Below are 27,525 nucleotides of genomic sequence, written 5' to 3'. Positions count from 1 at the left end.
GTTTTCTCATCTGTAAAATAAGACCTGAGCACATGCAGCGCCAAAGAGGCTGTGTAGGGTGGGCAGCTGACTTGGACAGCAGCAGTGCAGAGGGGCAGACCTGTGCCCAGCCTGGGCAGCTACCAGGAACACATCCTTTCTGCCGCTGTGACTCTCGGGTTGATTGGCAAATATCAGAATGACCATAAAGCAAAGAGGCTCTTGAGACAGCAGAAAGCATGGTGTCTTGCTGGAACAATTCAGCGGTGGGGCTGGGCTGTGCCGCTGTCCATTTGTATTTGTACGGATGCAGGTCCACCCAGCTGGTGGGGGACGGTGGTAGCACTGGATACACTGAGTGTGCAAGTAGCAGGCTGTCTCAGAAGATCCAGGGAAATGGTGGGGACAGCTCTGTTTAAATCATTTCTTTTTTCACATGGCCAAATTTTCCAATATTTAAACCTGAGCAACATTTTGTGGCGCATCGGAGGCTGGCTATGCAAGCAATCAGTTCTTTTCTGTAGTATATTAAAATGTACTGTTTGGGGTAAATTTTTAAAATATGAGGTGGAAATACTTGAGTCTGTGCTCTAAAGTTGCTCCTATGTGATATGAGCATTATTATTATTATTATTATTATTATTATTATTATTATGTGGTGGATCATCAATAAAGCCCCAGTGTTCTACAGAAATGTGTTGTTCACAGTGTTTTGCTCTGGGTCAAATGCAATGTAACATTCTATTCACACTTTGCAGAAAGCAAAGTGCCCGTGTAAGTTGGGGCATGGGCATGGGTGAAACTGACACCAACAGAGTCCCTTGGACAGTTGCAATGGGCAGAGACCAGCTGTGCATGGCACATGGTAAGACATGGGAGTGACAGCACTGGGGGAGGGGAGGGAGGATAAAAGCACATTTAAAACCCTGCCAGTGGTCTGTGTCGAACTGAGCAAAAGTAGCAGCAACTTCATATAAGGGCGGAGGGGACAGGTTAGGGCTGCCTGTAGTTACTGTTCTCTGCCCTGACAGGCACAGAGCCTTGCATGTGCTAGGCAAGCGCTAACTCCTCAGCTTCCTCCACAGCTTCCCCGTTGTTCAGTTGAGTGGGATGTACTATAATAGAGATGCTGTTCTGCAGCCCCTCCCTCACCACTAGTCCTCTTAGGTAACGCCTCCTGCTATCTCGTGGGTTTTGTTTATTTCTGAGACAAGGTTCTGGCTGGCCTGGAACACTCATTGTAGACCAAGCTGGTCTCAAAGTCACAGAGATCTACCTGCTTTTGCCTCCTGATCGTGCATCCACATCTAGCACTCCTGATAACGTCTGGAAACATCTCTTACCTCTACTTAAGAACCTTAACACAGAGAATTAAGGATAGCTAAGAATAATAACATTAAACAAATAGCTGAATACATGTTTTCATTAAGAAAAACACCAGGAAGAAATAACCACAAATAGTTGCTTACAAAAATAAATTGATTGTAGCTTGGGCTATGTGTGATGGACGGTTTACTCCGGGTCCTTCTCTGGTGGGACAACTTCCATCAGCAACTGCAGGTGCTTGGTGACCGGCCCTGGAACAGAAGCCAAGGCAAAAATGTAGTTAGAACAGTGTGGTCACAGGCTTCCCTTTTCTGACTCTGGTGATGTGCTGTCTGTCTCCTGAGAGCCTGCTCGAGGGACAACTGGGGTCGAAACCGCCCTACTCACTGCGTCAGCTTTCAGGTTGGTTATTTCCCTACCAAGAAGTAGGAACTCGCAATTTTATTTTCTCCCCAACAATTCACAATGCAGGGAGAACAAGACTGTTATGTGTTTGCAGCTCTAGTGAATCTGAGGTAACCGGGACTACGTTTTGTTTAAAATACAATTTTATTTATTTATTTATTTATTTGCTTGACTTTCACCAGCTTAAGCCACTTCAGTGGTTTTTGTGCTTTGTTTTTTGAGTCAGGGTCTTGCTGTGTAGCCCAGCCTGGCCTCAAACACATGGTCTCCCTGGTTCAGCCTCCTGAGAGCTGTGGTTATAGGTGTTTGCCGTAGAGCCCTAACAGTTCCTAGAGGAGCAGCTTGGCTCTCCAGGTTGCCAGTTATCCTGTCCGGATGGCCAACTGCAACTTCACTCTGGCGGTCCGCACCTTTCTGCAGCCTTTACTCTCTTTGAAGAGGTTTGAGGCTAGTGAGTCAGGAAGGAGATCACCATAGTTTACTTTGGTCAATAAGAAATTAATTTTCCTCCTTAATTCTTGTATCGCCGTGAGGTTAGTGAGGTGCCAGCTTTCCCAGCTGACTTTGGTAAGTGGAGTTTCTTGTGACATAATCTGCTTTATGGCAGAAAAGCACTGGATGTGATATAATGAGACTTTACAAGTAAGACACAGCTGAGTTCTTGACACCTGAAACCCCAGCACTAGTGAGGTTGAGGCAGGAACCTAGAGTTAGGGTGCCAGCCAACCCAAAACCAGGTACAATTCAGGCTGTTCGTGCTGCTTGGCACTAACTTTCCATTTAGAAATGAGGGCACTAATGCAACTAGCCAAATAGCATTTTTCTTTCTTTTTCGTTTTTCTTTTTGGTTTTTTGAGACAGGGTTTCTCTGTAGCTTTCAAGTCTGTCCTGGAACTCACAGAGATTACCTCTCGAGTGCTGGGATTAAAGCTGCGCTCCACCACTGCCTGGCTTGCAACTAGCTTTTTAAAGCACTTGTCCAGCTGGTGTGGTGGTACACTCCTTTAATCCTGTCACTCGGAAGCAGAGGCAGGTGACTCTCTGAGTTCGTGGTCAGCCTGGTCTACAAAATGGGTTCCAGGCCGGGCGGTGGTGGTGCACGCCTTTAATCCCAGCACTCGGGAGGCAGAGGCAGGCGGATCTCTGGGAGTTCGAGGCCAGCCTGGTCTACAAGGACAGGAACCAAAAGCTACGGAGAAACCCTGTCTCGAAAAATCAAAAAAAAAAATGGGTTCCAGGACAGGCAGGGGTACATGTCTGCAAAAAACAAAACACTTACCCAAACAGCTGAGAATCAGGACAGCAGAAAACAGAGACCTGTGGCCTCGGTGTAGGGGGACTCAGGCCCTTGTCCCATACCTGTTTCTAGCTATAACTTTGGGATGTCTTTGGGCTGTTACTGAGCCTCTTAGATGTCTGCCACGGGTCTCTCAAAAGAAAGCAGTGGCCAGGGCTACACTGGGGTCCTGCCTCAAAACAACAGAAGCTGATCTTCCTGAGAGAGCCCATCTGATGAGATGCTGTAGATGCTTCTGAGCTACACCCTCAGGGCGGTCCTAATGGTAAATTGTTAGCAGCTAGTGTGTACTTTGCAGTACAGAATAAATGGTACTTTCCCCTCCTCCTCGTAGTATAGAGGGACCGAGAGACACCAGAGGGTGACACTGGGGAGTACAGTCCTGTCCTGAAGGAGTGATGTGCTGGAAGTAAAAGTCAGAGGCACTTGGTTTCCAGACCTTCTGTCCACACTTACTGGAGATTCTCTGGGCCCATCCGAACTTGTAATGAACAAACAGGAAGTAGAATATGAGTCCACTCAGTATGAACAGCACACAGTAGAGATACTCCCAGGCTGGCTGACTGATGATCGGGGCCAACACCAAAAAAATGGAGACGAGAATCACCAAGATAGGGATGACGATGGGCACCTGCAAGCAGAGCATCAGCACATGAGCCACACTGCCCTCATTCCCTTTGAAACTGAGAGACGCACATGTGTGGACTGAGCTAGCGCCTTTGCCCATCTTTTCACCCCTTCCAACGCTGGCTTGCTCTGCTAGAATCTAAAAAAGCAGATGCTTCATCTGAGCTACAAAGTAAGTGTGCACCTCTAGCAGATGAAGGCTTCCTGCTTTCAACTTCCATATTTCCTCCCTCCCCTTGCCTCTCTAGTCTTAGAGAAACTGGATGACTGACAGCATGCAGTATCTGGCTCTAGCTTTGGGGGATATTTTCCTCCACAGGTTAACTCTCATTTCCTGCAAACAGGTGATTGGAGGTGAAGGAAGGAAAACACACCTGGCCATTCACATGCCTCTTAGATGTTCAGAGCCTGATGTGAGTCTAAGCTCTGAACCCAGGCTGCTCGCCACCTCTCTGTAGTCTCCAGACCAGACCTCAGTTTATTTTCTTAGAATGGATCTGGACCTGATGCAGACTGAAGGACGAGTTTTCATGTCACCTGTTAGTGTGGTTGATTCTGTTTCTCCTGCAGCTTTGTGAGCACCGTTGCTGGGAAATCGGTGAGTAGGTTTCCTAGCTATTAACTCGGTTGTCATTTCTGGCTTTTAGCAATGCATTGTCTTTTTTTCATCTTTGTCTTAAGTGCTGTTTTGAGTTGTTTGAAAGAAAATGGCTCCCCCAAGGGAGTGACACTATTCGGAAGTGTGTGCTGTGGAGGTGGTTTTTAAGGTCTCAGATATGCTCAAGCCACACCCAGTGAGACAGAAAACATCCTTTTGCCTTTGGACCAATTGTAGGACTGTGAGCTCCAGCACCTGCCACACATAGCTCCCCGCCGTGGTGATAATGAACTAAACCTCTGAAACTGTAAGCCACCAACTCAATTGAATGTTTTCTTTTATAACAGTTGCCATGGTCACAGTGTTTCTTCACAGCAATAGAAATCTTAACTAAGACACCTGATACTTCTCCCTCTCCCCTGTCTATGCCTCCCTTTACCCCAAGACAAGGTCTCATATAGAAAGATGTATCCCTTGCTGGCCTAAGCTCATAGCAATCTTTCCTCCTCTGTTACTGAGTGCTGAGGGTACAGGAAGGCCGGTTCCAAAGTCCCCGTCATTGTGTAAGCATGTCAGAACCAGGTAGAGGCGGGGCGCAGATCCTCCTGCAGCCTGATGCGTGAGTTCACCAGTAGCTGTGTGGACCACAAGCTGTCCTTTGAAATGAGCAGGAGGAGGCTCAAGAGCAGAGCAGGCAGGATGGCATCAGAAATGACTGCCTCCCGTTTTCCCCCCAGAAACCAAAGCTGCTGTGACATTCAAACACAGACTTACCTTGATGGGCCTTTCTAGGTCTTTCCTTGTGAATCTCATCACCACGAGTCCTAGAATTGTCATCCCATAAAACAGCCATGCAGCAAAACTGAAATAATTGACTAGGGAGTTGATGTCACCGGGGATGATGTAAATGATAGCTATGATGCCCTAGTAGGAAGAAGAGTGACATTCTAGGTCCTTGGTGTACAGACATTGTCCTTGTCCTCACAGAAGACGGAAGCAACAGCTTCCACTATGTGGGCCTGCCTCTGCCTCCCACCAGGCCGGCTCAGCCTGACTGAGTTGTTCTCAAGGCTCTCCAAGAAGAGCTTGGACAACTTGAGTCTATAAAGTCATGCCCTTGCATATGTACACTCTCACATGCATGTCTGTGCATGCACATGTACACACAGTCTTTATAGCCCAAGCTAGCCTGGAGCTTATGATCTTCCCACCTCAGCCTCCTGAGTGCTGGGATTGTAGATATGGACCACGATGTCTGACCTAAAGTCATGATGTTAAGAAGAAACAAACTCTACACACATTTTGTGCACCAGCTTTATAAGGCTGACTTAACTTGGGGAGAGTTTTTGCTACAGGTAGTCAGCTGGTGAAACTCAGGTCCAGTTGGGACTGCATTTATGGCCTGGGATGCCAGTTTCTGGGACTGTTTGCTCATCTTCAGAGTGGGGAAATGGACATCATTGTAGTCCTTTGGCCCTAAGCCAGGTCTACCTGTCCCTAAGAAACCACAGCCAAGTTAACAGGCTGAAGTCAGAGTCCATTAGCTGCAAGGACATGCCTTATTCCCCACCCTGAAGCTATAGGCCTTCATATTGTATGTCCATACGTGTAAGAAGCAGAGTGCATAAGCTTGGAAGATTCTGGGTTGTCTTGGGGAATGAGGGAGCCTGGCTCACTCAGAAAGGCCTGGGCTCCAGAGCGCGTGTCTACTTCATCTACTGCAGAGAGAGATGGCCTGCTTTCTAGCCACGGCTGCTGCGGCTCCAGCTGTGTCAGGCAGCGCTCATACTTACATAAAATATGAGGGCAGGGGCGGGTGTGAGGCGCTTGACGCTGACATACGAGAGCACTTTGAGCATGTGGCCCTCTCGGCCTGCCACGTAGATGAGTCTGAAAGAACAATGGGAGCACTGAGGATGCACCTCTGAGGTCGCTGGTGAGTACGTGCTAGCGAGTCCTCCAGAAGGGGCTGCAGGGCCAAGTGTGGTGGCTACCGCACTGTGAGGAGCTCATCCCGGCTCTGTGGAAGTCATTAGGGTGGGGCAGGGGGGCATGGTTTATGAGTAGATACTTGCTCGACTCCCAAAGTTATGCAAGAAGAAGAAAAGCATAAACTAGTCCTGGGTGTGGAACCCAGTCAGGGCAAGGAAGCAAACACACCCTTGTCCCTGGGGCTCCCATGTTCGAAAGGCTCACTAGGGTGCCTGAACAGACACGAGTGACAGACCCGTTTCCCAAATTCCTCCTCGTCCAGCAAACACTGTTTAAAATGTGATGTGGAGATAGATGAAAGCTCTGAACCATGTAGGAACGTTGCCATGCTCAAGAACTCGAGAGCACTTGCAGAGTACCCGAGCTCAGTTTCCAGTCCCATGGCAGGTGACTCCTAATTGTCTGTGACTCTAGTTCAAGGGAATCTGACACCTTTGGCACCCCATATGCTCTCACAGAAAAATAAAATGGGGGCTATAAAGATGGCTCAGGAAAGGGTGCATACTCCTCTTGCATAGGACCCAACTTGAATTGCCAGTATGTATGCTGGGTGGGTCACAAATGCCTGTCACTCCAGCTTCAGGGGACCTGATGCCTCTGGCTTCCATGCTATCCTACTCACGTGCACATACTAACACACAGGCACACATACATGCACATACTAACACACAGGCACACATACATGCACATACTAACACACAGGCACACAAACTGAAAATTGACTATAAAATCTAAACAATTTCTCAAGTATTTATGTCGGTAACATTTAGTTGGAAGCTCTGCTCTAGCCTATTTACCCCAGGCCAGACTCAGCCCAGATGTTCAGCTGAGAACCAGGCCCCACTCCTCCCATTGCAGACCCCGCCTCAGAGAAAGCCTGCCAAGGGTCAGCTCCTCCCTTGGAGCTGCTCAAGATGCCATCCTACAGGTGGTATTTAAGACCCGATCCCTAAACCTGCCATGTAATTTCTCTCCTGCCTTTCCCAAAGTCACCTGGGAGTTGCTTTATTATGTTTATTAAAACCTGGTCTTATTAATTTGACTGGATTTGGTTGATTCCATTGGCAGAGAAACGACAAACCAAGGATTTTTCAAAATACTTATCAATAAAGACTACAGTTTCTAGCTACAGTGTGGTAAAATTACATAGACCAAAGACATCTCCCAGAACACCTTGGCAGCCTCTCTGAAAGACAGTCATGATTTAGGGAGAGACAGCCATGATTTAGGGAGAGGCACTGCCTGTGTAAGGGCACATGCTCCATTAAGTCTTTTCTTAAGAGAAATGTCTACAACATAATTTTTATAATTTTGTAAGTAACTAAGGAAATCAGACAGGTCTTATTTTTAATAGACTGACCCCTTTTCATTATTGTTCGGGGATGAAATCAGGCCTGGGCACAGGCTGAGCACAGTTCTGCCGCTGAGCCACATCCCGACAAGTCCTGCTGCTTTAGCATCACAAATGTGGGACCCACTTTTCTCTCCCAAATATACACTGGATAAGGACTTAAAATTTATGTCAGCTGATACTTGGGGTTCTACAATCTAGATACACTTGTAGGTTTTATGTCAACAAAAAATAAAAATATAAAAGTTTATTTAGATTGTAGAACAACCTCAGCAACTTTAGCTTAGAGAGAAAAATCCTTCCAGCTGAAAACCAAGGTCTTGCTGGGTGATAGTGGCATGCGCCTTTAACTTTAATCCCAGCACTCAGGAGGCAGAGGCAGGCAGATCTCTGTGAGTTCAAGGCCAGCCTGATCTACAGAGCAAGTTCCCAGGCAGCCAGGACTTCGCAGAGAAACCCTGTCTCAGAAAACCAAAAAAATTCCTGCCTCCTCCCCGCCACCACCTCCCATTTTCCTCCCCCTCCCCAGATCAAGTTCCTCTCCCTCATCAGCTCGAAGAGCAATCAGGGTTCCCTCACCTGTGGGAAGTCCAAGGACCACCCACCTCCATCCAGGTCTAGTAAGGTGAGCATCAAAACTGCCTTGGCTCCCCCAAAGCCAGTACGTGCAGTAGGATCAAAAACCCATTGCCATTGTTCTTGAGTTCTCAGTAGTCCTCATTGTCAATAAATAAATTTTAAAAAAAAGATTTTATCAAGTCTCACCCTACAATAGAATAATGCCTTCTGTGTATTCTAGATCTCTGGTCTCTTCACATTCATATGTCCCAGGAAACTGCTCAATATTATGTGCCATATTGAGTAATTTAGAACCTGAATTATATTGACTTATTTATATGTTTTTTTTTAAAGAACCTACAAATCACAATCCAAGAGAACCTAGACAACAATGAGGATCCTAAGAGAGAGATACATGATCTAATCTGCATGGGAAGTAGAAAAAGACACAATCTTCTGAGTAAATTGGGAGCATACGGACCTTGGGAGGGGGTTGAAAGTGAAGGGAGAGGCAGGGAGGGGAGTAGAGAAAAATGTAGAGCTCAATAAAAATCAATAAAAAAAAAGAAAACCAAAAAAAATAAAATAGATAAAAATTCAAGTTATTGTGTAAGCTAGCAATTTTATTCTTAGGAATTTATCCAAGATGAAAATATGCTTCACATAAAAGAAATACATACATGAAAAAACAGATGAGTTCCATAACAATATTAAGCTTAAGGCCCAAAGTAAAAATAACACAAAGTTCACTGGTGATAAGCAGCATTGTTTACCATACAGGGGAGTGCTATCCTCAGGGAAGGAAATGCGCTGATACACTGCAGTTTGGATGAACTAAGTCACATGCTGTCTGAAAGAATCGGCTGCAAACATCATTTAGATGAAGGATACAGAACAAGCACAGCTGTGGAAGCAGGAGCCGTCTACCCAAGCGGGCAAGTGGAAGGAATAACAGATCAAGTAGAAGGAACCGCCTAGGGACGTTGTATATATGTTAGAACTAGGTTATAGATGACGCCTGCATGACTGTATGTTTACCACATGTTGTAAAATTACAAGAGCAAAGTCTGAGGGAACTTATAACGATATAGATGTCAGATTTTTATCTGTGAACTAGGTGTGGTGGTGTACACCTTTAATCAGCACTGGGCAGGAGGGCAGATGCAGATGTATTTCTGAGAGAGGCTATCCTGATCTACATAGTGTCAGGCCAGCATGGGCTAAAAAGTAAGACTCTCAGAATATTTGTACTTAATTAAACTGCCGAGAGACTATTGGGAATGATATTTAAAATTTACATAACTAGCATGAAGAAATAAGCAGTGCTTTGGAATAAATATGAGAAAAGACGCTCAAAACTGTATACTGAAAACTCAGAAACCCGAGGGGGTCGCAGTCTGTGCCCATGAGTTGGAAGACTTAATGTTCACAAGATGTCAGTCTCCCCATGTGTATCGAAAGAGGCAAAAGAGAGGCACCAGCTCCTCTATAGCAGGAGACCTATCAAAACCACAGCAGGTTCCTCTCAGCAGCAGGAGGGACTAAAGATTGCTGAGTGGGCAAAGGACCCTGCTTCCAAGCCTGTCAACCAGAGTTGGGCCACGGAAACCATATGGTGGACAGAACTAACTTCCAAACATTGTCCTCTGACCACCCCCCATGTGCGTGAGATGTGTGCACCCACACTCAAGACCCATACATGTAATTTTTATAAAGCCAAGAGGTCTTGAAATGAGAGGATTATCAACCTACATGACTATACCCAGCAAATGTATATGTTATCATTGGAGAAGAAAAACTTTCTATAATAAAAACAGACTAAAGGAATTCATTACCACTAAACCAACTCTACTAAAGATACTTGAAGGAGCTGGGCGGTGGTGGCACACCTTTAATTCTAGCACGGGGTGGGGGGGGGAGTGGTGGCAGAGGCAGGTGGATTTCTACAAGTTCGAGGCCAGCCTGGAGCTAGTTCCAGGTCAGTTGTTACACAGCGAAACTTTGTCTTGGAAAAAAAAGAAAGAAAGAAAGAAAGAAAGAAAGAAAGAAAGAAAGAAAAGAAGAGGGGAAAAAAGATACTTGAAGGAATCTTTCAGAAGGAAGTGGAAAATGGCAGCATCTATGAGACTATGGGAAAGAATAATCTATGCTACAATAATAAAACTAGGAAAACCTCAAACACTCCAAAACCAGAAAATGACAGGTACCAATGCACACATTTCAATAACAGAATATATACGGTCTTAATTCCCTGATTTAAAATACACAGGCTAGTAGATTGACTCAGAAGGGGATCATGGTGGGCATGCTGGTGCATGCCGTTAACTCAGGCAGAGGCAGGTGCTGTGAGTTCAGGACAGCAGGCAATGTGGAGAGACCCTGACTCAAATAATTAAACAAAAGTGGGCCTTATCCAGCTGTTGCCTCTGAGAAATGCATCTCTCCAAAGACACCGGAGGGTGAGAGGATGGAAATGGTATTTAAACAAATGGTATGGGCAATAAGCAGGTGTTGCTGTTCTAATATATAACAAAATAGACTTCAAACTAAAATTAGAAGGTCACTGATTAAGGAAGCCCATAAATCAACAGCAAGGAAAAACCATAGAATATACACAGGCGCATGAACTTCCCACTATACACTCAGGCGACTACATGGCATCTACTGCAACACAGTTAGATTAGCTGGAGTTACCTCTGCCCTACACAGAGACTTATATTGATGAGCAAAAGATGCTGCAGAAAGATGATAAGAGAATGAGATGTCAGGACCTCCCTTCTTAAAAAAGCTCATGCAGAGGCACTGTGATATCTTATGAGCAAAGAAGAAAAGAAGGCCAGGATTAGACATATAAACAAATTCTATAAAGATATAGAATATATATTATATTATGCCAGAATTTGAATAATAACTGTAGCATCTCTGGCCTGAGAATTTTTCTTGGCCACTCTGACCAAAGAATTAATAATACTGGCCAGGTGGTAATAGTTCATGCCTTTAATCGCAGCACTTGGGAGGCAGAGGCAGGGGATCTCAATGAGTTCAAGGCCAACCTGGTCTATAAAGTGGGTTCCAGGACAGCCAGGGCTATTGCACAGAAAAATCATGCCTCAAAAAAACAAAAACAAAAAAACCCAAACAAACAAAAAGTTAACCATTCACGGCTTGGGACATGGCAATCTGTCCAGCTGGCTTGGAGATTTTCTTTTGGTCTAGCATCCTTGAGGCCACAAAAACTCCTGTCATATGCCTCGAGATACTTAAAGATTGGGCTGTGGGGTTAGTGAGTAAAAATGATTATAAAAGGTAACTTTAGAAATGATTATTAAACTTTAGGGAAAATTATTTAAAAGATAACTCTGTCTGGGTGGTGGTGATACACACCTTTAATCCCAGCACTCAGGGATGGAGGCAGGTGGATGTCTGAGTTTGATACCAGCCTTGTCTATGTAGTGAATTCAATGCCAGCCTGGTCTACAGAGCAAGTTCTAGGACAGCCAGAGCTACACAGAGAAACCCTGTCTCAAAAAAAAAAAAGAAAGAAAGAAAAAGATAACTCTATTCTGTCAGTTTATCAATGATAACCAAAAGATATGCAAGAGGAAGTGAAGCAAATGTCTAAAACCAAAAACGATAGGATCTATGTTTTGTAACAACATGAATCTATCCCTGCTTACTGAATTCTATATAAATAAACAGTCTGGCTGCAAGATTCTCCCAACCATCATGCCTGGCTCATCTTTCTCTTGCTGACTCCTTATCCCCTCTCCGGGACCTGTGTACTGCCGGGTGGCTCCTGGCATACACTGATCTCTACGTGTGCATTATAGCACTTGCACACTCACAGACACACATGCATGTACACAAATAAGTATGGTAAACAATTTCAAGTTTTAATATGGAAAAAGTCTTCTACATCTTTAGCCTCTGGAAATTATTTTGAGATTCCGTTCACTCTAGTCAAAATGATTACTATCTAGAAAACTAATTTCAAGTGCTGGCAAAGATGTGTGGAAAGAGGACCCTTAGTCACTGTCAGTGGGATTGTAGACTAAAAAATCAGCGTGAGGCTCCTCAGAAAACCAAATCCAGATCGTTCATCTAGCCCAGCTTAACGCTCATGGGTAGAAGAAACCCAAAGGACTCTTAACTCCAACTGCAAAGATATGTCTATATATATGGCTACTGCTGTATAATTGATGAGTATTTCAAAATGCTAAGAATTTATGTGAAATATTCTCACCAGAAGGACACGCTAAGCATGGGAGTGATGGATAGGTTAATGTGCTCATTCTACAATACATACAGGTATGGAAACATCACACGGTGGCTCAGAAACACATGCTGTTATTCGCTAATTAGAAAGCAAAATTCACATTTACAGCAAAGCGTGCTTTTCTTTCCTCTCTGTCTCCCTCCCCTTCCTCTCTCTCTTGCCTTCTTTCCTTGCTAGGGATGGAGCACAGGACCTGGAGCATGCTCAGTAAGCAGCGCACCATTGATCCATGGCCTGAGCCCAGAATGCTTTGGGAAAAGTGGGGGGGGGGGCAGGCCCTAGACACACTTCGCTGTGGCTTTAGCAGAATTATTTTGTGTATTTATTTTTAACATGTGATATTTGTCAACAGCACTTGGAAATCTATTCATGTGTTCCGGAATGTTCCCCTCAGCAGTGTTCATAGAAACAACTCGTACTTGGCCCATCCAAGTGTATTAAATGTTTATGAAATGCTCTTTTTTTGGGGGGGGGGATTTTTCGAGACAGGGTTTCTCTGTGGCTTTGGAGCCTGTCCTGGAACTCACTCTGTAGACCAGGCTGGTCTCGAACTCACAGAGATCCGCCTGCCTCTGCCTCCCGAGTGCTGGGATTAAAGGCGTGCGCCACCACCGCCCGGCTGAAATGCTCTTATTTAGACAAAAGGGGAAGGTGATGGAGAATCTCCGTCAGCCAATGACCTTTAAGAGACTGGACCAGGATAGGGTGTGGCCCTTTGGGTACCCAGAGAAAGCCATGGGCCTGCCCAGCTCGCTTTCTCTTGTTCCTGCGTTACACACCTTGAGGTTGGACTTTTCATTCCTGTTCCGTGAGTTTTGCCCTTACAATAAGATAATAACTAAAGTCTTTTAGAGTTAGCTGAGATAAATCAACTCGCGCCCTCTCCCCATTACGCATACGGCTACACAGAGGCTTTGTTAAAGCATGTGTCCCGCAAAGAGAAACCGCACAGCTGTTAACTGTCCGCACCGTGGGAACCAGAGTGGCTGATGACACCTGTCCATGGGGCTGACCCACAGCTGCCCACAGCTTCAGAGAGTTGAGCTGTAACAGAGACTGACGCAGCCTACAGCGTCAACAGTTGCCCATTCACAGGAAAGCCTGTCAATTCTCAATCAAGTTTGTGCATGTGCATGACAGAATGTTCAGGAAAGACCATCGGGGGAGAACATGCTACACAGAAAGTCCCACACGGAAGTTAAGCCTGTTCATCTGGTGACCCTTCCCTCTGCCTGGCCCTAACGGGGCAGCATTCCCCAGTTTGGAGCCCAGGCCCACCGGACTGTACAAGCCAGGCTACTTTACTTTGAGGTTCAAGCCGCATCCCTTGTCTGTTGTTCGGAGTTTGTACACGTATACCCAGCAAGCCCTGGGCTCGGCTCCAGTGGGGCTTCACCTGGCAGAGCCCTCCGGATGCAGGGAGTCCCTCACCCGCCCACCCCGAGAGAGTGACAAGATGGGTTTCCTACCTGCCTGCTGTAAAGCAGGTTCCATTAGCAGCACCAATGGTTGAAAAGGCCACGAAAAGGGGGACCACCCAGGATGCGGGATAGAGAACGCGGTCACCGAAGGTCTGGAGCAAAGCAGAGTGCAATCCTGAGAGCTCCCCCTGGGCACCCACGTCCCCACCTCATGTCGCGGTGCCACTGTGCACAGCCTTTGGGGCCCTCTGCTGGAGACGAGGGAGAAGCCTTCAGAGCTGCCCAGTCTCTTGGTGACAGGACTCTGGTCCACCCTGCCATCATCCTCAGTCACTTCCTGGCCCTACCTCATCTCGGTCACCTCATTTTCAAGCTCCACCTCATCTTACCTCACCTCCTGAACATAACTTCTCATTTATCTTACTTCTTGGCCCTACCTCACTTTAATTACCTCACTTCCTGGATCTACCTCACCTTAATTACCTCACTTCCTGGGTCTACCTCACCTTAATTACCTCACTTCCTGGATCTACCTCACCTTAATTACCTCACTTCCTGGATCTACCTCACCTTAGTTTCCTCACTTCCTGGGTCTACCTCACCTTAGTTTCCTCACTTCCTGGATCTACCTCACCTTAGTTTCCTCACTTCCTGGATCTACCTCATCTTAATTACCTCACTTCCTGGATCTACCTCACCTTAATTACCTCACTTCCTGGATCTACCTCACCTTAGTTTCCTCACTTCCTGGATCTACCTCACCTTAGTTTCCTCACTTCCTGGATCTACCTCACCTTAATTACCTCACTTCCTGGATCTACCTCACCTTACTTACCTCACTTCCTGGATCTACCTCACCTTAATTACCTCACTTCCTGGATCTACCTCACCTTAATTACCTCACTTCCTGGATCTACCTCACCTTAGTTTCCTCACTTCCTGGATCTACCTCACCTTAATTACCTCACTTCCTGGATCTACCTCACCTTAGTTTCCTCACTTCCTGGATCTACCTCACCTTAATTACCTCACTTCCTGGGTCTACCTCACCTTAGTTTCCTCACTTCCTGGATCTACCTCACCTTAGTTTCCTCACTTCCTGGATCTACCTCACCTTAGTTTCCTCACTTCCTGGATCTACCTCACCTTAGTTTCCTCACTTCCTGGATCAACCTCACCTTAATTACCTCACTTCCTGGATCTACCTCACCTTAATTACCTCACTTCCTGGATCTACCTCACCTTAATTACCTCACTTCCTGGACCTACCTCACCTTAATTACCTCACTTCCTGGATCTACCTCACCTTAGTTTCCTCACTTCCTGGATCTACCTCACCTTAATTACCTCACTTCCTGGATCTACCTCACCTTAATTACCTAACTTCCTGGATCTACCTCACCTTAATTACCTCACTTCCTGGGTCTACCTCACCTTAGTTTCCTCACTTCCTGGATCTACCTCACCTTAGTTTCCTCACTTCCTGGATCTACCTCACCTTAGTTTCCTCACTTCCTGGATCTACCTCACCTTAGTTTCCTCACTTCCTGGATCTACCTCACCTTAGTTTCCTCACTTCCTGGATCTACCTCACCTTACTTACCTCACTTCCTGGATCTACCTCACCTTAGTTTCCTCACTTCCTGGATCTACCTCACCTTAGTTTCCTCACTTCCTGGATCTACCTCACCTTAGTTTCCTCACTTCCTGGATCTACCTCACCTTAATTACCTCACTTCCTGGATCTACCTCACCTTAATTACCTCACTTCCTGGATCTACCTCACCTTAGTTTCCTCACTTCCTGGATCTACCTCACCTTAGTTTCCTCACTTCCTGGATCTACCTCACCTTAGTTTCCTCACTTCCTGGATCTACCTCACCTTAATTACCTCACTTCCTGGATCTACCTCACCTTAGTTTCCTCACTTCCTGGGTCTACCTCACCTTAGTTTCCTCACTTCCTGGGTCTACCTCACCTTAGTTTCCTCACTTCCTGGATCTACCTCACCTTAATTACCTCACTTCCTGGATCTACCTCACCTTAATTACCTCACTTCCTGGATCTACCTCACCTTAGTTTCCTCACTTCCTGGATCTACTTTGTTTTACTTCTTACTTCCTTGATCCCCCTTATTGGGCATGACCTTGCTTTAACCACCAGCCTCAGGATTCATGGACTTTTCTACCATCCTTGGTGCCCTGACATCCTTACTCTGCTTCAATCCCATCACTAAAATCACCTCCTTCCCCTCACTTGTGCTGTCCTCCTTCCTCTATGGACTCTGGCCCAGGGCCCTCAGCCATTGCTACATATACCTGGGAGGGAGGCTGAGGACCCAGGAGCCACAGCCCACTGCATGCTGTCTTACTACTTTGGGCCCCCAGCCTTCCTGCTCTCCGAGTCTCCCTCCTTCTAAAGGTCACAGCCTTAGCGACTTACCACAGCCACGGCCTGGGACTGCAGGAGCTCTGTTGGAGTCATCACCGTGAAGTAGGAAATATTCATGAGTATGTAACACACTGTCACCAGAGGAATGCCAATGACAATGGCCATGGGCAGGTTTCTGAGAGGGACAAAGACACAAGAGCCCAGAGTCACCCCAGAGCATCCTGTGAAAGTGCTGAGATGGACATTTCCTTCCTGCCGTCAGCCCTGCTTCTGCTCTGTGCTACATTGGGGTTCCAGATGCCCTTCTTGGGGCCACCAGGAAGGGGATCTGTGATAAGGTGGCCCCAGCAAAGACAAGAGTCATTTCCCCAGGGCTGGAGAACTGAGTGGTTTTGAGCAAAGTTAGGCAGACATAAAGGAAGTCAATGTTCTTCCTTCCAGTTACCAACCGTGCCACTACCCAGCAAAGACAAACCAATGGGGATGACGAGCACACAGGGGACCTTGGTTCACCCAGGGCCAGGTGCATGGCCCAGTGGAGGGCACTTGCCCAGCGTGCTCAAGGCCCTGGGTTCCATGCCCATGGGGTGGGGGTGGGAATCCACTGAGTGGAAGAGGAACAGGAAATAGCAGAGCAGTGGAAGGACACCGCAGCTCCACTCGGTGCCCCACAGGGGAGAAACACTCGGTCGGAGAACGAACCCCTGCCCTGTGCCACGCTCTTACCTGTAAGGGTTTCTAAGCTCCTCAGTGATATAGTTGAGTTGATTCCTGGACAAAGAAAAGAAGGAAGGGTTGACTCATTTTAAGATTTCTACCGTAGGCACTAAAGGCATAATTCAGCATAAGGGTGTCTACCTAGAATGCCCCAGTGAGAGGCGGGGGGATGGCTCAGAGATGGAATGTTTTCCAGGTACCAGGAAATGGTGGCACATGCCTTTAATCCCAGCACTCAGGAGGCAGAGGCAGGTGGATCTCTGTGGGTTCAAGGCCAGCCTGGTCTACAGAGCGAGTTCCAGGCCAGGCTCCAAAGCTACACAGAGAAAACCTGTCTCAAAAAAAACCTTAAGGGGGCTGGAGAGATGGCTCAGTGGTTAAGGGCACTGGCTGCTCTTCCAGAGGTCCTGAGTTCAATTCCCAGCAACCGCATGGTGGCTCACAACCATCTGTAATGAGATCTGGCGCCCCTCCTCTGGTGTGTGGGCATACATGGAGGCAGAATATTGTATACATAATAAATAAATAAATCTTTAAAAAAATAAATCTTAAAAAAAACCTTTAAAAAAATCAGAATGCTTCCCTAGCATATGCAAAGCCCTGGGTCCCATTCCCCAACATTAAAAATAGAACAAAATAAAAATAACACAAGGAGTGCTAAGTATTGAATAAAGAGGCCACAGAGGGCTTTCCTAGACCAACTCAGGGGGACTCCTACCCCATAGGTCCTGGTGGTGAGAGACCTCAGAACTGTCAAGTGCTAGGTGTCTGTTAGGGGCTAGGTCTTTGCCCTCTGTGAAAATCATGTGAACTTTCAAAAATATTCAGGATACTTTGAAAAGATGGAAAGAGTTTGAAATAAGGATGAAGCCTATACTGGTGGCACAGGGTGGGGATGGGGGGCAGCGTCAACCTGGCCATGTTGCAGCCTAGAGGAATGCAGGCATCATCTGATGTTTGCAGTGCCTCTCTTCGCCTCAGACGGGTTCTCTTGGGGCAGATCCTAAACAAGGTCTCCCCAACTATCCCTTCACAGTTCCAGGCTAGAAAAGGGGCAAGGGTCTGAACCTCATGACTCATCCACAGAGTAGGAGGGACATGGGAAGATAAGGGTCTGGGCACTTCACATAAAGGAACCATGAAGGTGATGGTAAGGGCGCCATCTTTGTTTTCTGTAGGAGCTCAAATGAAGGCGCCCTAAAGACCCCACTCATAGACAAAAGAGCTTACCACCCATCATAGGCCCAGAGTCCGTTGTAAAATGCCAGGCTGATGGCGCCCACAGAGGTCTGTGCACCCTCAAAAGAATTCTGAAAGTTCTTCGTGCTTCCTGAAATTAAGCCAGATAGCAAAGAGTGAAAGTCAGCTGGCCAGACGCTGGCTTTAGCCCCTTCTCTGCCAGAAAGAAGGGTATGTATGACTCGTGACCCCAGCCCATTCAAGGAACCGAAACTACAGACAACATGTCTGTCTGTCATCCCAGCACTCAGCACACTGACGATCTAACTGGATCATCTCCAGTAAGAGACAAGCCTGGGCTATATAGTGAGTTCCTGTATCAAAAATAAACAAAGTCCCATGCCAGCTGGGGCCTGCCATCCAATCCTGCTGCAGCTCACCTTGGGCCAGGAAGACCAGTCCGCTGATGATGATGATGGCGACGATTACCAGCTTGGCTGCCGTGAAGAAGTTCTGAACGTAGCTCCCAAGCCGCACGCTCAGCGCATTCACTGTAGTGATGAGCACTGAGGAGGCCCAAGTGGGGTAACATTCTGTAGCCGTGGTTTTCCCAAGGTCCTGAAATCTCTCTTCTAGTCCTCCACCCCGTCCACCTCACATTCTTAATGCCGGGAACAGAACTGAACAAGCTTGCCTCAGCACCTTTAAAGGGCTCACAGAGCTGACCCTTGAAATCCTGCCCAGTCTCAGACTGAAGGGGAAGCAGCCAGGCCCTGGACAAGGAAAGCCCCTCTTGCCACTGCCACAGGCCTGCGGTTTGCTCAACACCTACCGGGAAAGCCAACCCGGGCCCGCATCACCAGACCCTACTGTGCCTCTCTCTGGGGAAGGGGGAGCCAAGGTCAGAGTCCCGGATCGCCAGCCATGCACCTTCCCTGCCTTCTGGGGCCTGGGGCTGGGTACTCACTAATGGCAGCGGCTGCCAGGAGTTTCACGACCACATTTGGAGGGCTGCAGCCTGAGTAAAACGCTGCACACACGTACTCCGAGAAGCTGAGGCAAATGATGGCGAAGGAGGACGGCTTCATGACGATCAGGCTGGTCCAGGAGAAAAGGTAGGCGGGGATGGGGCCAAAGGCCTCCATCAGGTAGGGGTACTCACCCCCAGACTTGGTGATCATGGTGCCGAGCTCTGCAAAGCACAGGGCACCTGGAACACAGAAGAAGGGTCCCTCGTGAAGCTTCAGCCTATCCACAGCCTTCCTCCTTTGAGGGCTCCCGTTCTGAATCGCCCCGTTCTGGCCCCTGGACCTTTAACCGCAGCCAGATTCGCCCTTACTTACCACACACCCATTGGGAGACACCCAGCTGGGAATGGTGGTATCCCAACACTTAGGAAGACAGAAAGCTGGAGACCCGCCCGGGGCTACAGAATGAGACCCTGCGCTTGCGTGGCTTGTCTCCACACTGGAAGGGGAGGGGTCACTAGGAAGTTGCCTCCCTTACCCAGAGTAGCCAGGATTCCACAGGCTGCCCATATGATGAGACAGGGCCCCACAGATTCTGTGTTGGCCAGCACAGACTTGGGGGAGATGAAGATGCCGGAGCCGATGATGGTGCCCACAATGATGCAGATGCCACTGATGAGGCCCACCTGCGTGTGCAAGGGTGGAGCTAATTCTATCGGCAAGGAGTTCGAGTAGCCAGAGGTGACAGCCCCCCAAGCTCCAGGGTGGCCAGAACAAGCCAAACTGACTCATGTCCCAGGCGTGTCCACTCTGTGCCGCTTCCATGGGAACATCAGGCACCTTTCCTGACACAGAGACCTCAGAACCGCCACATGTTTTGACTATACCCTATCACACCCATTTCATTGATGGGGGAACTGAGGCCCAGAGGCCAAAGGCAAGGCTTCCTTCCGTGTAAACCACTAATTTAGTCAACAGGCTTTCAGAAACAGCTTGTAGAAAATGCCTCTGTTGGTCAGAGCAGCAGAAAAGAGTTAGTTCTTCATGGGCATGAAAAGGGATACCGGGGATGGATCCCTGGGAAGCTGAGGACAGCATAGGCTGCATGTTGAAACTCTCTTTAGAAAAGAGAGTACCGTGAAGCAATCTTTGCAGGCTGTAAATATGTATTACTCTCATTGGTTAATAAAAGATGACTGACAGGTAGAGGATGGGCGGGACTTGCAGACAAAAAGCGTGTGGGGAAGAAGTGGGGGATCAGGAGTCATGAACAGAAGCAGAGAGATGCAAGATGAACTTGCCATGTTAAAAAAAAAAAAAAAGGAAGGTAAACCAGGCGGTGGTGGTGCAGGCCTTTAATCCCAGCACTCGGGAGGTAGAGGCAGGCAGATCTTTGTGAGTTTGAAGCCAGTCTGGTCTACAGAGTGAGTTCCAGGACTGGCTCCATAGCTATTGGAAATATAGGTTAATTTATGTTGTAAGAGCTAGTTAGTAACAAGCATAAGCTATCAGCTGAGCATTTATAATAATACGTCTCTGTGTGGTTTTGTGGTTATTTGGGAGCTGACAGTCCTGACCCCTCCCCCCCAAAAAAATTCTCCACCTATGAGAGAGAGAGAAAGAGAGAGAGAGAGAGAGAGAGAGAGAGAGAGGAGAGAGAGAGAGTTTCGCACCATTTAGACAAGAATCAAGGACTCAGGGCGCTGGCCAGGAGCTCCAGCTCAACAGCAGGGAGCCCACTGTGACAGAGACAGAGTTCCTGCGGTGAGTGCTGCAGCTGCCTGAGCTTTCTAAGGAAAAACAAAACAGGTGAGGAAGACAACCAGACCCCTAGGGCAGGAGAATCAGGAGCTCACGGGCATCCTTGGCTATGCTGTGAGATTGAAGCTTTCCTACAAAAGAAAGAAAAAGGAAAGAAAAAAAACTGCACGTTTCATTTTGTCTAAATTTAATACCAACTAAGAATTCAGTAAGATTAAAAAAAAATAAAAGCAAAAAGCTGACTCAGGTCTGTACTTAATACCTCTGCCCAGGGCTCTGAAAACACCTTATGGAAAATGTGGGGAACAAGACCAGCTTCCCCCCAACTTTAGGCTGGGCAGGGCTGCCTGGGCTTCCTTTCCTTCCTTGACCCCCCACCCCCTCTAGGGTGCGAGTTTGTATCATGTCATCTGAAAGCCTCCAGAACCTTCCTCCTGCAGAAGAAATGTCCAAATTCAGGACCAGTAGCCTGTACCAGGCAGCACCAGGGTCCCAAGGTCCCAAGAAGAAACTGCTGGAATCAGGAGTCTGAAGGAGAGGAGAGTGTCACTGCCCAAGGCCTGACTGCTGGGGACAAAGACTCCATACTGACCCATGGTTGGAAGGGATTATTCCCCATCAGGCCACAAAGCTTCCAGGCATACCTCTCCAGTTCCTCCACCCGTCAGGCAGTGGGTCCCAGTGGTCCCACCCAGACCTCAGCCCTCCCATGTCGCCAGTGGAGCCGTCTATCTCTGGGGCCCTGGTTCCTCATCTGTGAGCCTAGAGAGTGGCCCGTCCAGCTGAAATCTACCTCCACTCCTACCCTGGAACCCCCTTCCTTCAGCCCAGCCAGGCAGCCCCTCAGGACATGCAGCTGGTCCCATCCCTTAGCTCCTTGCTGCTAGCTTGGGCTCTTTGATGCCATGGTAGCACAGATGCTGGCGGTTCAGCATCCCCAGCACCACAGCGGGGGACAGAAGAGGACCAGCTGTTGTGAAGAGGCTAGAGTCCTAGCCTAGCCAGTCATCGGTGACCTCTCTAACCCATTAAAAAAACACCATGGATTTACAGGCTTCCAGGGCCCTCAAGATAGATGTGTTGTTGACACAGAAACACATACACGAATTTCAAAGGGGTTTGCTAAATTCACTGGTGAGTGTGCAAGAGGCAAGTCCAGATAAGTGTTCCTTTCTAATGTATTTTATAAAAGTCAGCCAGGGTGCTAGAGGGTTGGGTCTGCAGTTAAGATCGATGGGTACTGCTTTTGCAGAGGACCAAAGTTCTATTCACCATGTGGGTACATGGTGACTCATAACTGTAGCTTACAGCTCCAAGATGATCTGACACACAGACTGAGAAAGAAAACCATCACAGCCTGTCATCCGGATACTTAGAAGGAAGAGGCTAAGGATCTTTAGTTCCAGGCCAGCCATAGCTACATAGCGAAGGACCTTGGTTCAGTAAACAAGCAATCGTGTCCTAGAGCCCCTGGAGCCAATACTGCCCAGTACAGGTTGGTCAACCCCAGCCCCGCCGCTTCCCACCTCTTTCTGGAGACTTGTAGTCTTGGGTTCATTGCTCTGGATGGATTTCTCGTCCTCTCTCCGTCTCCTCAAGTTTGTCTCCTCCATCATTCCCCACTGCTAGTTCCAGCGCCTAGAGAGAGAGAGCATCGGCCTAAGCTCCAGTCATCAGATATAAACAATTCACAAAGGGGCTTCCTCAAGATCTCTCTCAAGCTTGTGCATGGAGGTGGCTGCAGCCAGCTCCAGTTAAGGAGCTGTTAGCTCCAAAAGTACGGAGCTGTTCCCTCCGAGGAGAGCTCAGGCCTTGGTCCCCTGAGGACACTCTGCTCCAGGAGAAAAATCCAACAGGAATGCCGTCCAGGCCACAGAGCTTCCCGGGTCCCTTCCAATGTTATTTTGTGTCCTCCTCCCCACCCCCAGAACATTTAAAACACGCTTTACATCTATGACCCCGGGTCACTATTTTTCAAAACTAAAGAGATTGTTGCACCTTACATACGTAACAGCACACACCTGTACTCCCAGCACTGGGGATGTAAGTTCAAGGCCAGCCTGGGCTACCCAGCGAGTCAAGTCAGCCTGGGATACATAGAAAGACTGTCAAAAAAAAAAAGAAAGAAAGAAAGAAAGGAAGAAAGAAAGAATAGTAAATAAAATAAACCTAAAATGGAAATACATTGAAATGTACTAAGGCCGGGAGGGTTTGCTGGAGTAAACAGGTTCAAGGTTACAGCAAGGTGATAGTGGTACCCTCTCTAAATCTCTCTACATCCCGTTTCCACCTAGGGCCCAGGCCGGACAGAAGTGGGCCTTCCCACCATGAGGGTCCTACCTTGACGATGCTCACTCAGCTGACCGCCGCCCAGCCTGCAACTGCAAGGCTGAACCCCAGGAAGGCCATGTCTTGTGCCCAGGCGTGGAGGAAGCCAGAAGGTACAGAGGTCAACAAAGGTAATTATTAAACACCCACCTCTGCCCCCCTTTTTTCCTTCCAAGCAACAAAGCATAGACAGGTACCACTGTACACCCAGAAAAGGGCTAGACAAGCCCAGCTTCTCCCAGGAATGCTTCGATTTTGATTATCTGTGCCTAGATCATTTTTGTAAACGAATGGATTTCTCCAGATCAGCGACGTCCTATGAGGAGCACTGTCCACAGGAACGGGGATCATTCTGGGAAATCATGACGGACAAACTTTGGAACCAGCCTCTCACTATCTCACTGAGTGCTGAGTGTGTAACTTCACTTCCCAGTTGTTTTTCTTCCTCAGCCAGGAATTTCCTTCAGGGAGTCCAGGTGCCCCAGAGGGAGTGGGCAGGAGGTTGGGTGAGGTCTTCCCATGGGTGAGGCCTTTCCATCAAAGCAGGGGTTTCACAGAGGGGGCTCCATTTCCTCCAGGACTCTAGCCAAGTGCTCTCACGTTCCCATCACACGCTGTCCAAGGAGCCAGGGCTCCGTAGCTGGGCCATAGAGGGGAAAACAGAACACAAGGATGGCACGTGTTCTATCTTCACTTCCCCCAGCGGGGAAACTGAGACCCAGAGAGGCTCTAGGGCCCAGTCCTTTACCTCAGATCTGAGTGGGAGGAGCCAGAGGTTCCCTGGCTGAGTTCAATGGGACTCTTGGCAATTGGTCCCCACCACAACCACCCTCAATCGTCCCCTTATCTCACATCAGGCATTGGAGTCAAAGATGCAGCCAGTATCAGAAGGGCCCGAGCCAGCAAGGGGTCCTCTATCTCCAGCCCCAAAGCACCTCATTTAAATCTAATAGCATCCCCAGGGTGGCATAGGACCAAAGGGCAGGGTTTAGGAGTCTGTGGGAGGAGGACGAATTTCTCAGTCCTTTTGAAAGCTACTTGTCTTAGAGCCAGGGAATTGGCTGAGAAGTCCAGGGTTTGTTTGGTTTTTTTTTTTTTTTTCTTCTCTTTTTTTCTGTTTTAAATGCTGGGAGTTTAAACTCCCCGAGCCCCTCCCTTGATGCAATCATCTGCACCCTCCCTGCTAGCCGGCCCTTGGAGGTCAAAGTATAACAATTGAACTTTCTTCTCTTTCTGTGCCCTTCGCTGGACACCAGCTGAATTCTGTATGCTTTCTAGACACTCGTCACTGTCTCTGAAGCCCCCCCCCGTCACCTCACCCTCTCCCAGTGCAGCAGTGAATCTTTGGCTTTTCTCTCTGACCCTGTGTACGCACCCCATTTCTGTTGTATACACTTGAACCGTGTGTGTCACTGAGAGTGAGGGACAGAGATCAGCCCCAACCTGGGGGTTTGGGGGGATTTGCTATACACACACAGGAGGTCAAAGCCCAACTGTTGTCTCAGCAGGGAAGGGCACTTGCCACCAAGCCTGACAACCTTGAGTTCAATCCCTGGGACCCCACTCTGCTGTAGAAACTTTGTTTTTGTTTTGTTTTGAGACAGGGTTTCTTGCTGATCTGGTGTTGCAGTGAGGCTAGGCAGGTGGTAGAGTCCCGGGCTCCACCTGCCCCAGCCCCTCGCACTTGGGGGCAAAGCAGCTTAAGCTCTCTGACTTCCAACTCAACTCAACTTTCTCTTCTCTCAACCCCAACAAAAACATCCTTAGTGTTTGGTTGGAGCCTCCAGTTCATCTCTGCGCCATTGTCAAAGCTCCATTCTCTCTCTCTCTCTCTCTCTCTCTCTCTCTCTCTCTCTCTCTCTACCCCATGGCTTAGAGAGTCTCTGAACAAAGGGAAGGCACCAAAAAGCCCAGTTCTGCATTCTTTTTTTTAAATATTTATTTATTTATTATGTATACAATATTCTGTCTGTGTGCATGCCTGCAGGCCATAAGAGGGCACCAGACCTCATTACAGATGGTTGTGAGCCACCATGTGGTTGCTGGGAACTGAACTCAGGACCTCTGGAAGAGCTGGCAATGCTCCTAACCTCTGAGCCATCTCTCCAGCCCCCAGTTCTGCATTCTTGGCAACTATTGCAGCTTCCTCCCCGAAGTTGCCAGCCACCCAAGTCCCTGACTAAGCGCTCAGCTTTTTTTTTAATTGATATTTATTGAGCTCTACATTTTTCTCTGCTCCCCTCCTTGCCTCTCATCTCCCCCCTTCTACCCTTCCCCAAGGTCCCCATGCTCCCAATTTACTCAGGAGATCTTGTCTTTTTCTATTTCCCATGTAGATTAGATCCATATATGTCTCTCTTAGGGTCCTCATTGTTGTCTAAGTTCTCTGGGATTGTGGTTTGTAGGCTGGCTTTCTTTGCTTTATGTTTAAAACCCACTTATGAGTCAGTACATATGATAATTATCTTTCTGGGTCTGGGTTACCTCAGTCAAAATAATGTTTTCTAGCTCCATCCATTTGCCTGCAAATTTCAAGCTGTCATTTTTTCTGCTGTGTACTACTCCATTGTGTAAATGTACCATATTTTCCTTATCCATTCTTCAGTTGAAGGGCATTTAGGTTGTTTCCAGGTTCTGGCTATAACAAACAATGTTGCTATGAACATAGTTGAGCACATGTCCTTGTGGCACGATTGAGCATCCTTTGGATATATACCCCAAAGTGGTATTGCTGGGTCTTGAGGAAGGTTGTTTCCTAATTTTCCGAGAAATCTCCACACTGATATCTAAGGGGCTGTAACAGCTTGCATTCCCCCAGCAATGCAGAAGTGTTCCCTTTCCCCCACATCTTCTCCAGCATAAGTTGTCATCAGTGTTTTTGATCTTGGCCATTCTTACAGGTGTAAGATGGAATCTCAGTGTTGTGATTTGCATTTCTCTGATGACTAAGGATGTTGGCGCTCAGCTTTTGACCACACTTGAGCACAAATCCAGCTTGTGGCAGACATATCATCACCCCTCACCTACAGCCTATAAAATCACCCTGCTTTAGTTCTGGGGCGCGACTTCTCTGTCCTCGATCGGTGGGACCAGAGAACCCACTGGAAGTTGCTCACCCATAAACCCATTGTTACACTTTTCAATTTGTCTTGATCTGGCTTACTGTGTCAGCAAAGAAACTATTATGGGGAGGGGGCAAAAAAGCCAAAAATCTATTACTCAAGGGTATAAAAAGAGTACTCTGTTATCACCTCTCTAGGGGGCACCAGACCTGTTTGACTACCCAGTGCTCTGTGCAGAGTGCTGATCTGTGAGTACTGGGTCCCTGGAGATAGATGCCAGAGGCCAGCAGGGGGCCTGTCCACAGCCTGTGGGGTCATTCCTTAAGCCTTCCCCAGTATCACACTTCCTAGTAGGACCTATTTGTGTCTGCAAAGTACAGCAGACTGATCCTTGGAACAACACGGCAGCCAATGGACTGTCATCCCCCCCACCGTTTTACTTTAAAAATGGGGTGCATAGGCTGCACCTCAAACTTCTGAACGTATGCAATCCTCTTGCCCTCCCCTGCTGAACAGCCAAGAACACAGGAGGAGTGGAGCCAGACAGCCCTGAAAGCCTCTCAAACTCACTTAAATCTCTATGCACAAATTTGATTGTGAGTCTGAAATGTGAAACTGGTTAACTGGACCTGGTGGCATAGGCTTGTAATCCTAGTTACTCAATTATGAGTCCCAGGCCTACTTGGGCAGCTTAGTGAGACCCTGTTTCAAAATGCAGAGTACTGTCAGGGCTAGGACGTAGTTCTGTGGTAGAGCACTCTCCTAGCCTGTACAAGGCCCTATGGAGCAATCCCTAGCTCCGGAGTGCGGACAAGGGAATGGAGCCTAGTGAGGGTGCCCCCTCTGGTAAGTATTTTGAATCCCCATTATTGGGTCTCTCTGCCTATGCAGTAAATCAAATCAAGCTGAATTAATAAGACCAGGTATAATCTGAGCAAAGCGCCCCCAGCTGATCTCGGGGAAGAAGAAATTATGTCTCTGCTCCAGGGCGTTAAATACCCTGTAGGTGTGATCTTTGAGCAACTCCAGGGGAGGAGCTGGGCTTGGAGGACTTTCTGAGGGCAGGGTCTGGACAGGAAGGAGTGGGGCCCAAGCAGAGTTCCCAGATAAACACCCTCGTGGATCTCTGAGGATGGCAGAGGCTCCACACTGAACTGGAGGTATGCTCAGGGCTTCTTGGAGTGCTGGGTTTGCAGCCTCTGGATAGTAAAGTCCACTGTTAGGGTTAGAAATCTTTACTTCCATTCATTTTGGTCAAAAGCAAACCTTTTGTTTTTCCCTTATCTCTT

The 27,525-nt window shown here is 47.8% G+C and overlaps 1 protein-coding gene across 1 annotated transcript; it reads right to left on the bottom strand.

The window, feature by feature from the left end:
• Positions 1 to 1,424: 1,424 nt before the first annotated feature.
• On the bottom strand, positions 1,425 to 23,246 carry Slc7a9 (solute carrier family 7 member 9). Its single transcript, XM_041654308.1, has 13 exons — positions 23,187 to 23,246; positions 22,373 to 22,484; positions 19,624 to 19,771; positions 19,085 to 19,327; positions 18,558 to 18,683; positions 18,169 to 18,268; positions 16,948 to 16,992; positions 16,273 to 16,396; positions 13,879 to 13,982; positions 6,026 to 6,122; positions 5,007 to 5,156; positions 3,464 to 3,638; positions 1,425 to 1,556 (listed from the first exon to the last, which is right to left on the bottom strand). Exons 2-13 carry the CDS (start codon positions 22,460 to 22,462, stop codon positions 1,492 to 1,494), a joined length of 1,467 nt encoding a protein of 488 aa, XP_041510242.1. The 5' UTR covers positions 22,463 to 22,484; positions 23,187 to 23,246; the 3' UTR covers positions 1,425 to 1,491.
• Between the last annotated feature and the right edge of the window lie 4,279 nt (positions 23,247 to 27,525).

This window comes from Microtus oregoni, unplaced genomic scaffold (genome assembly GCF_018167655.1).
Source record: "Microtus oregoni isolate MIOR12 unplaced genomic scaffold, Mior012 000006F_ref0000085, whole genome shotgun sequence".
Taxonomy (NCBI): domain Eukaryota; kingdom Metazoa; phylum Chordata; class Mammalia; order Rodentia; family Cricetidae; genus Microtus; species Microtus oregoni.
This window is presented reverse-complemented; position numbering and strand designations above follow the sequence as displayed.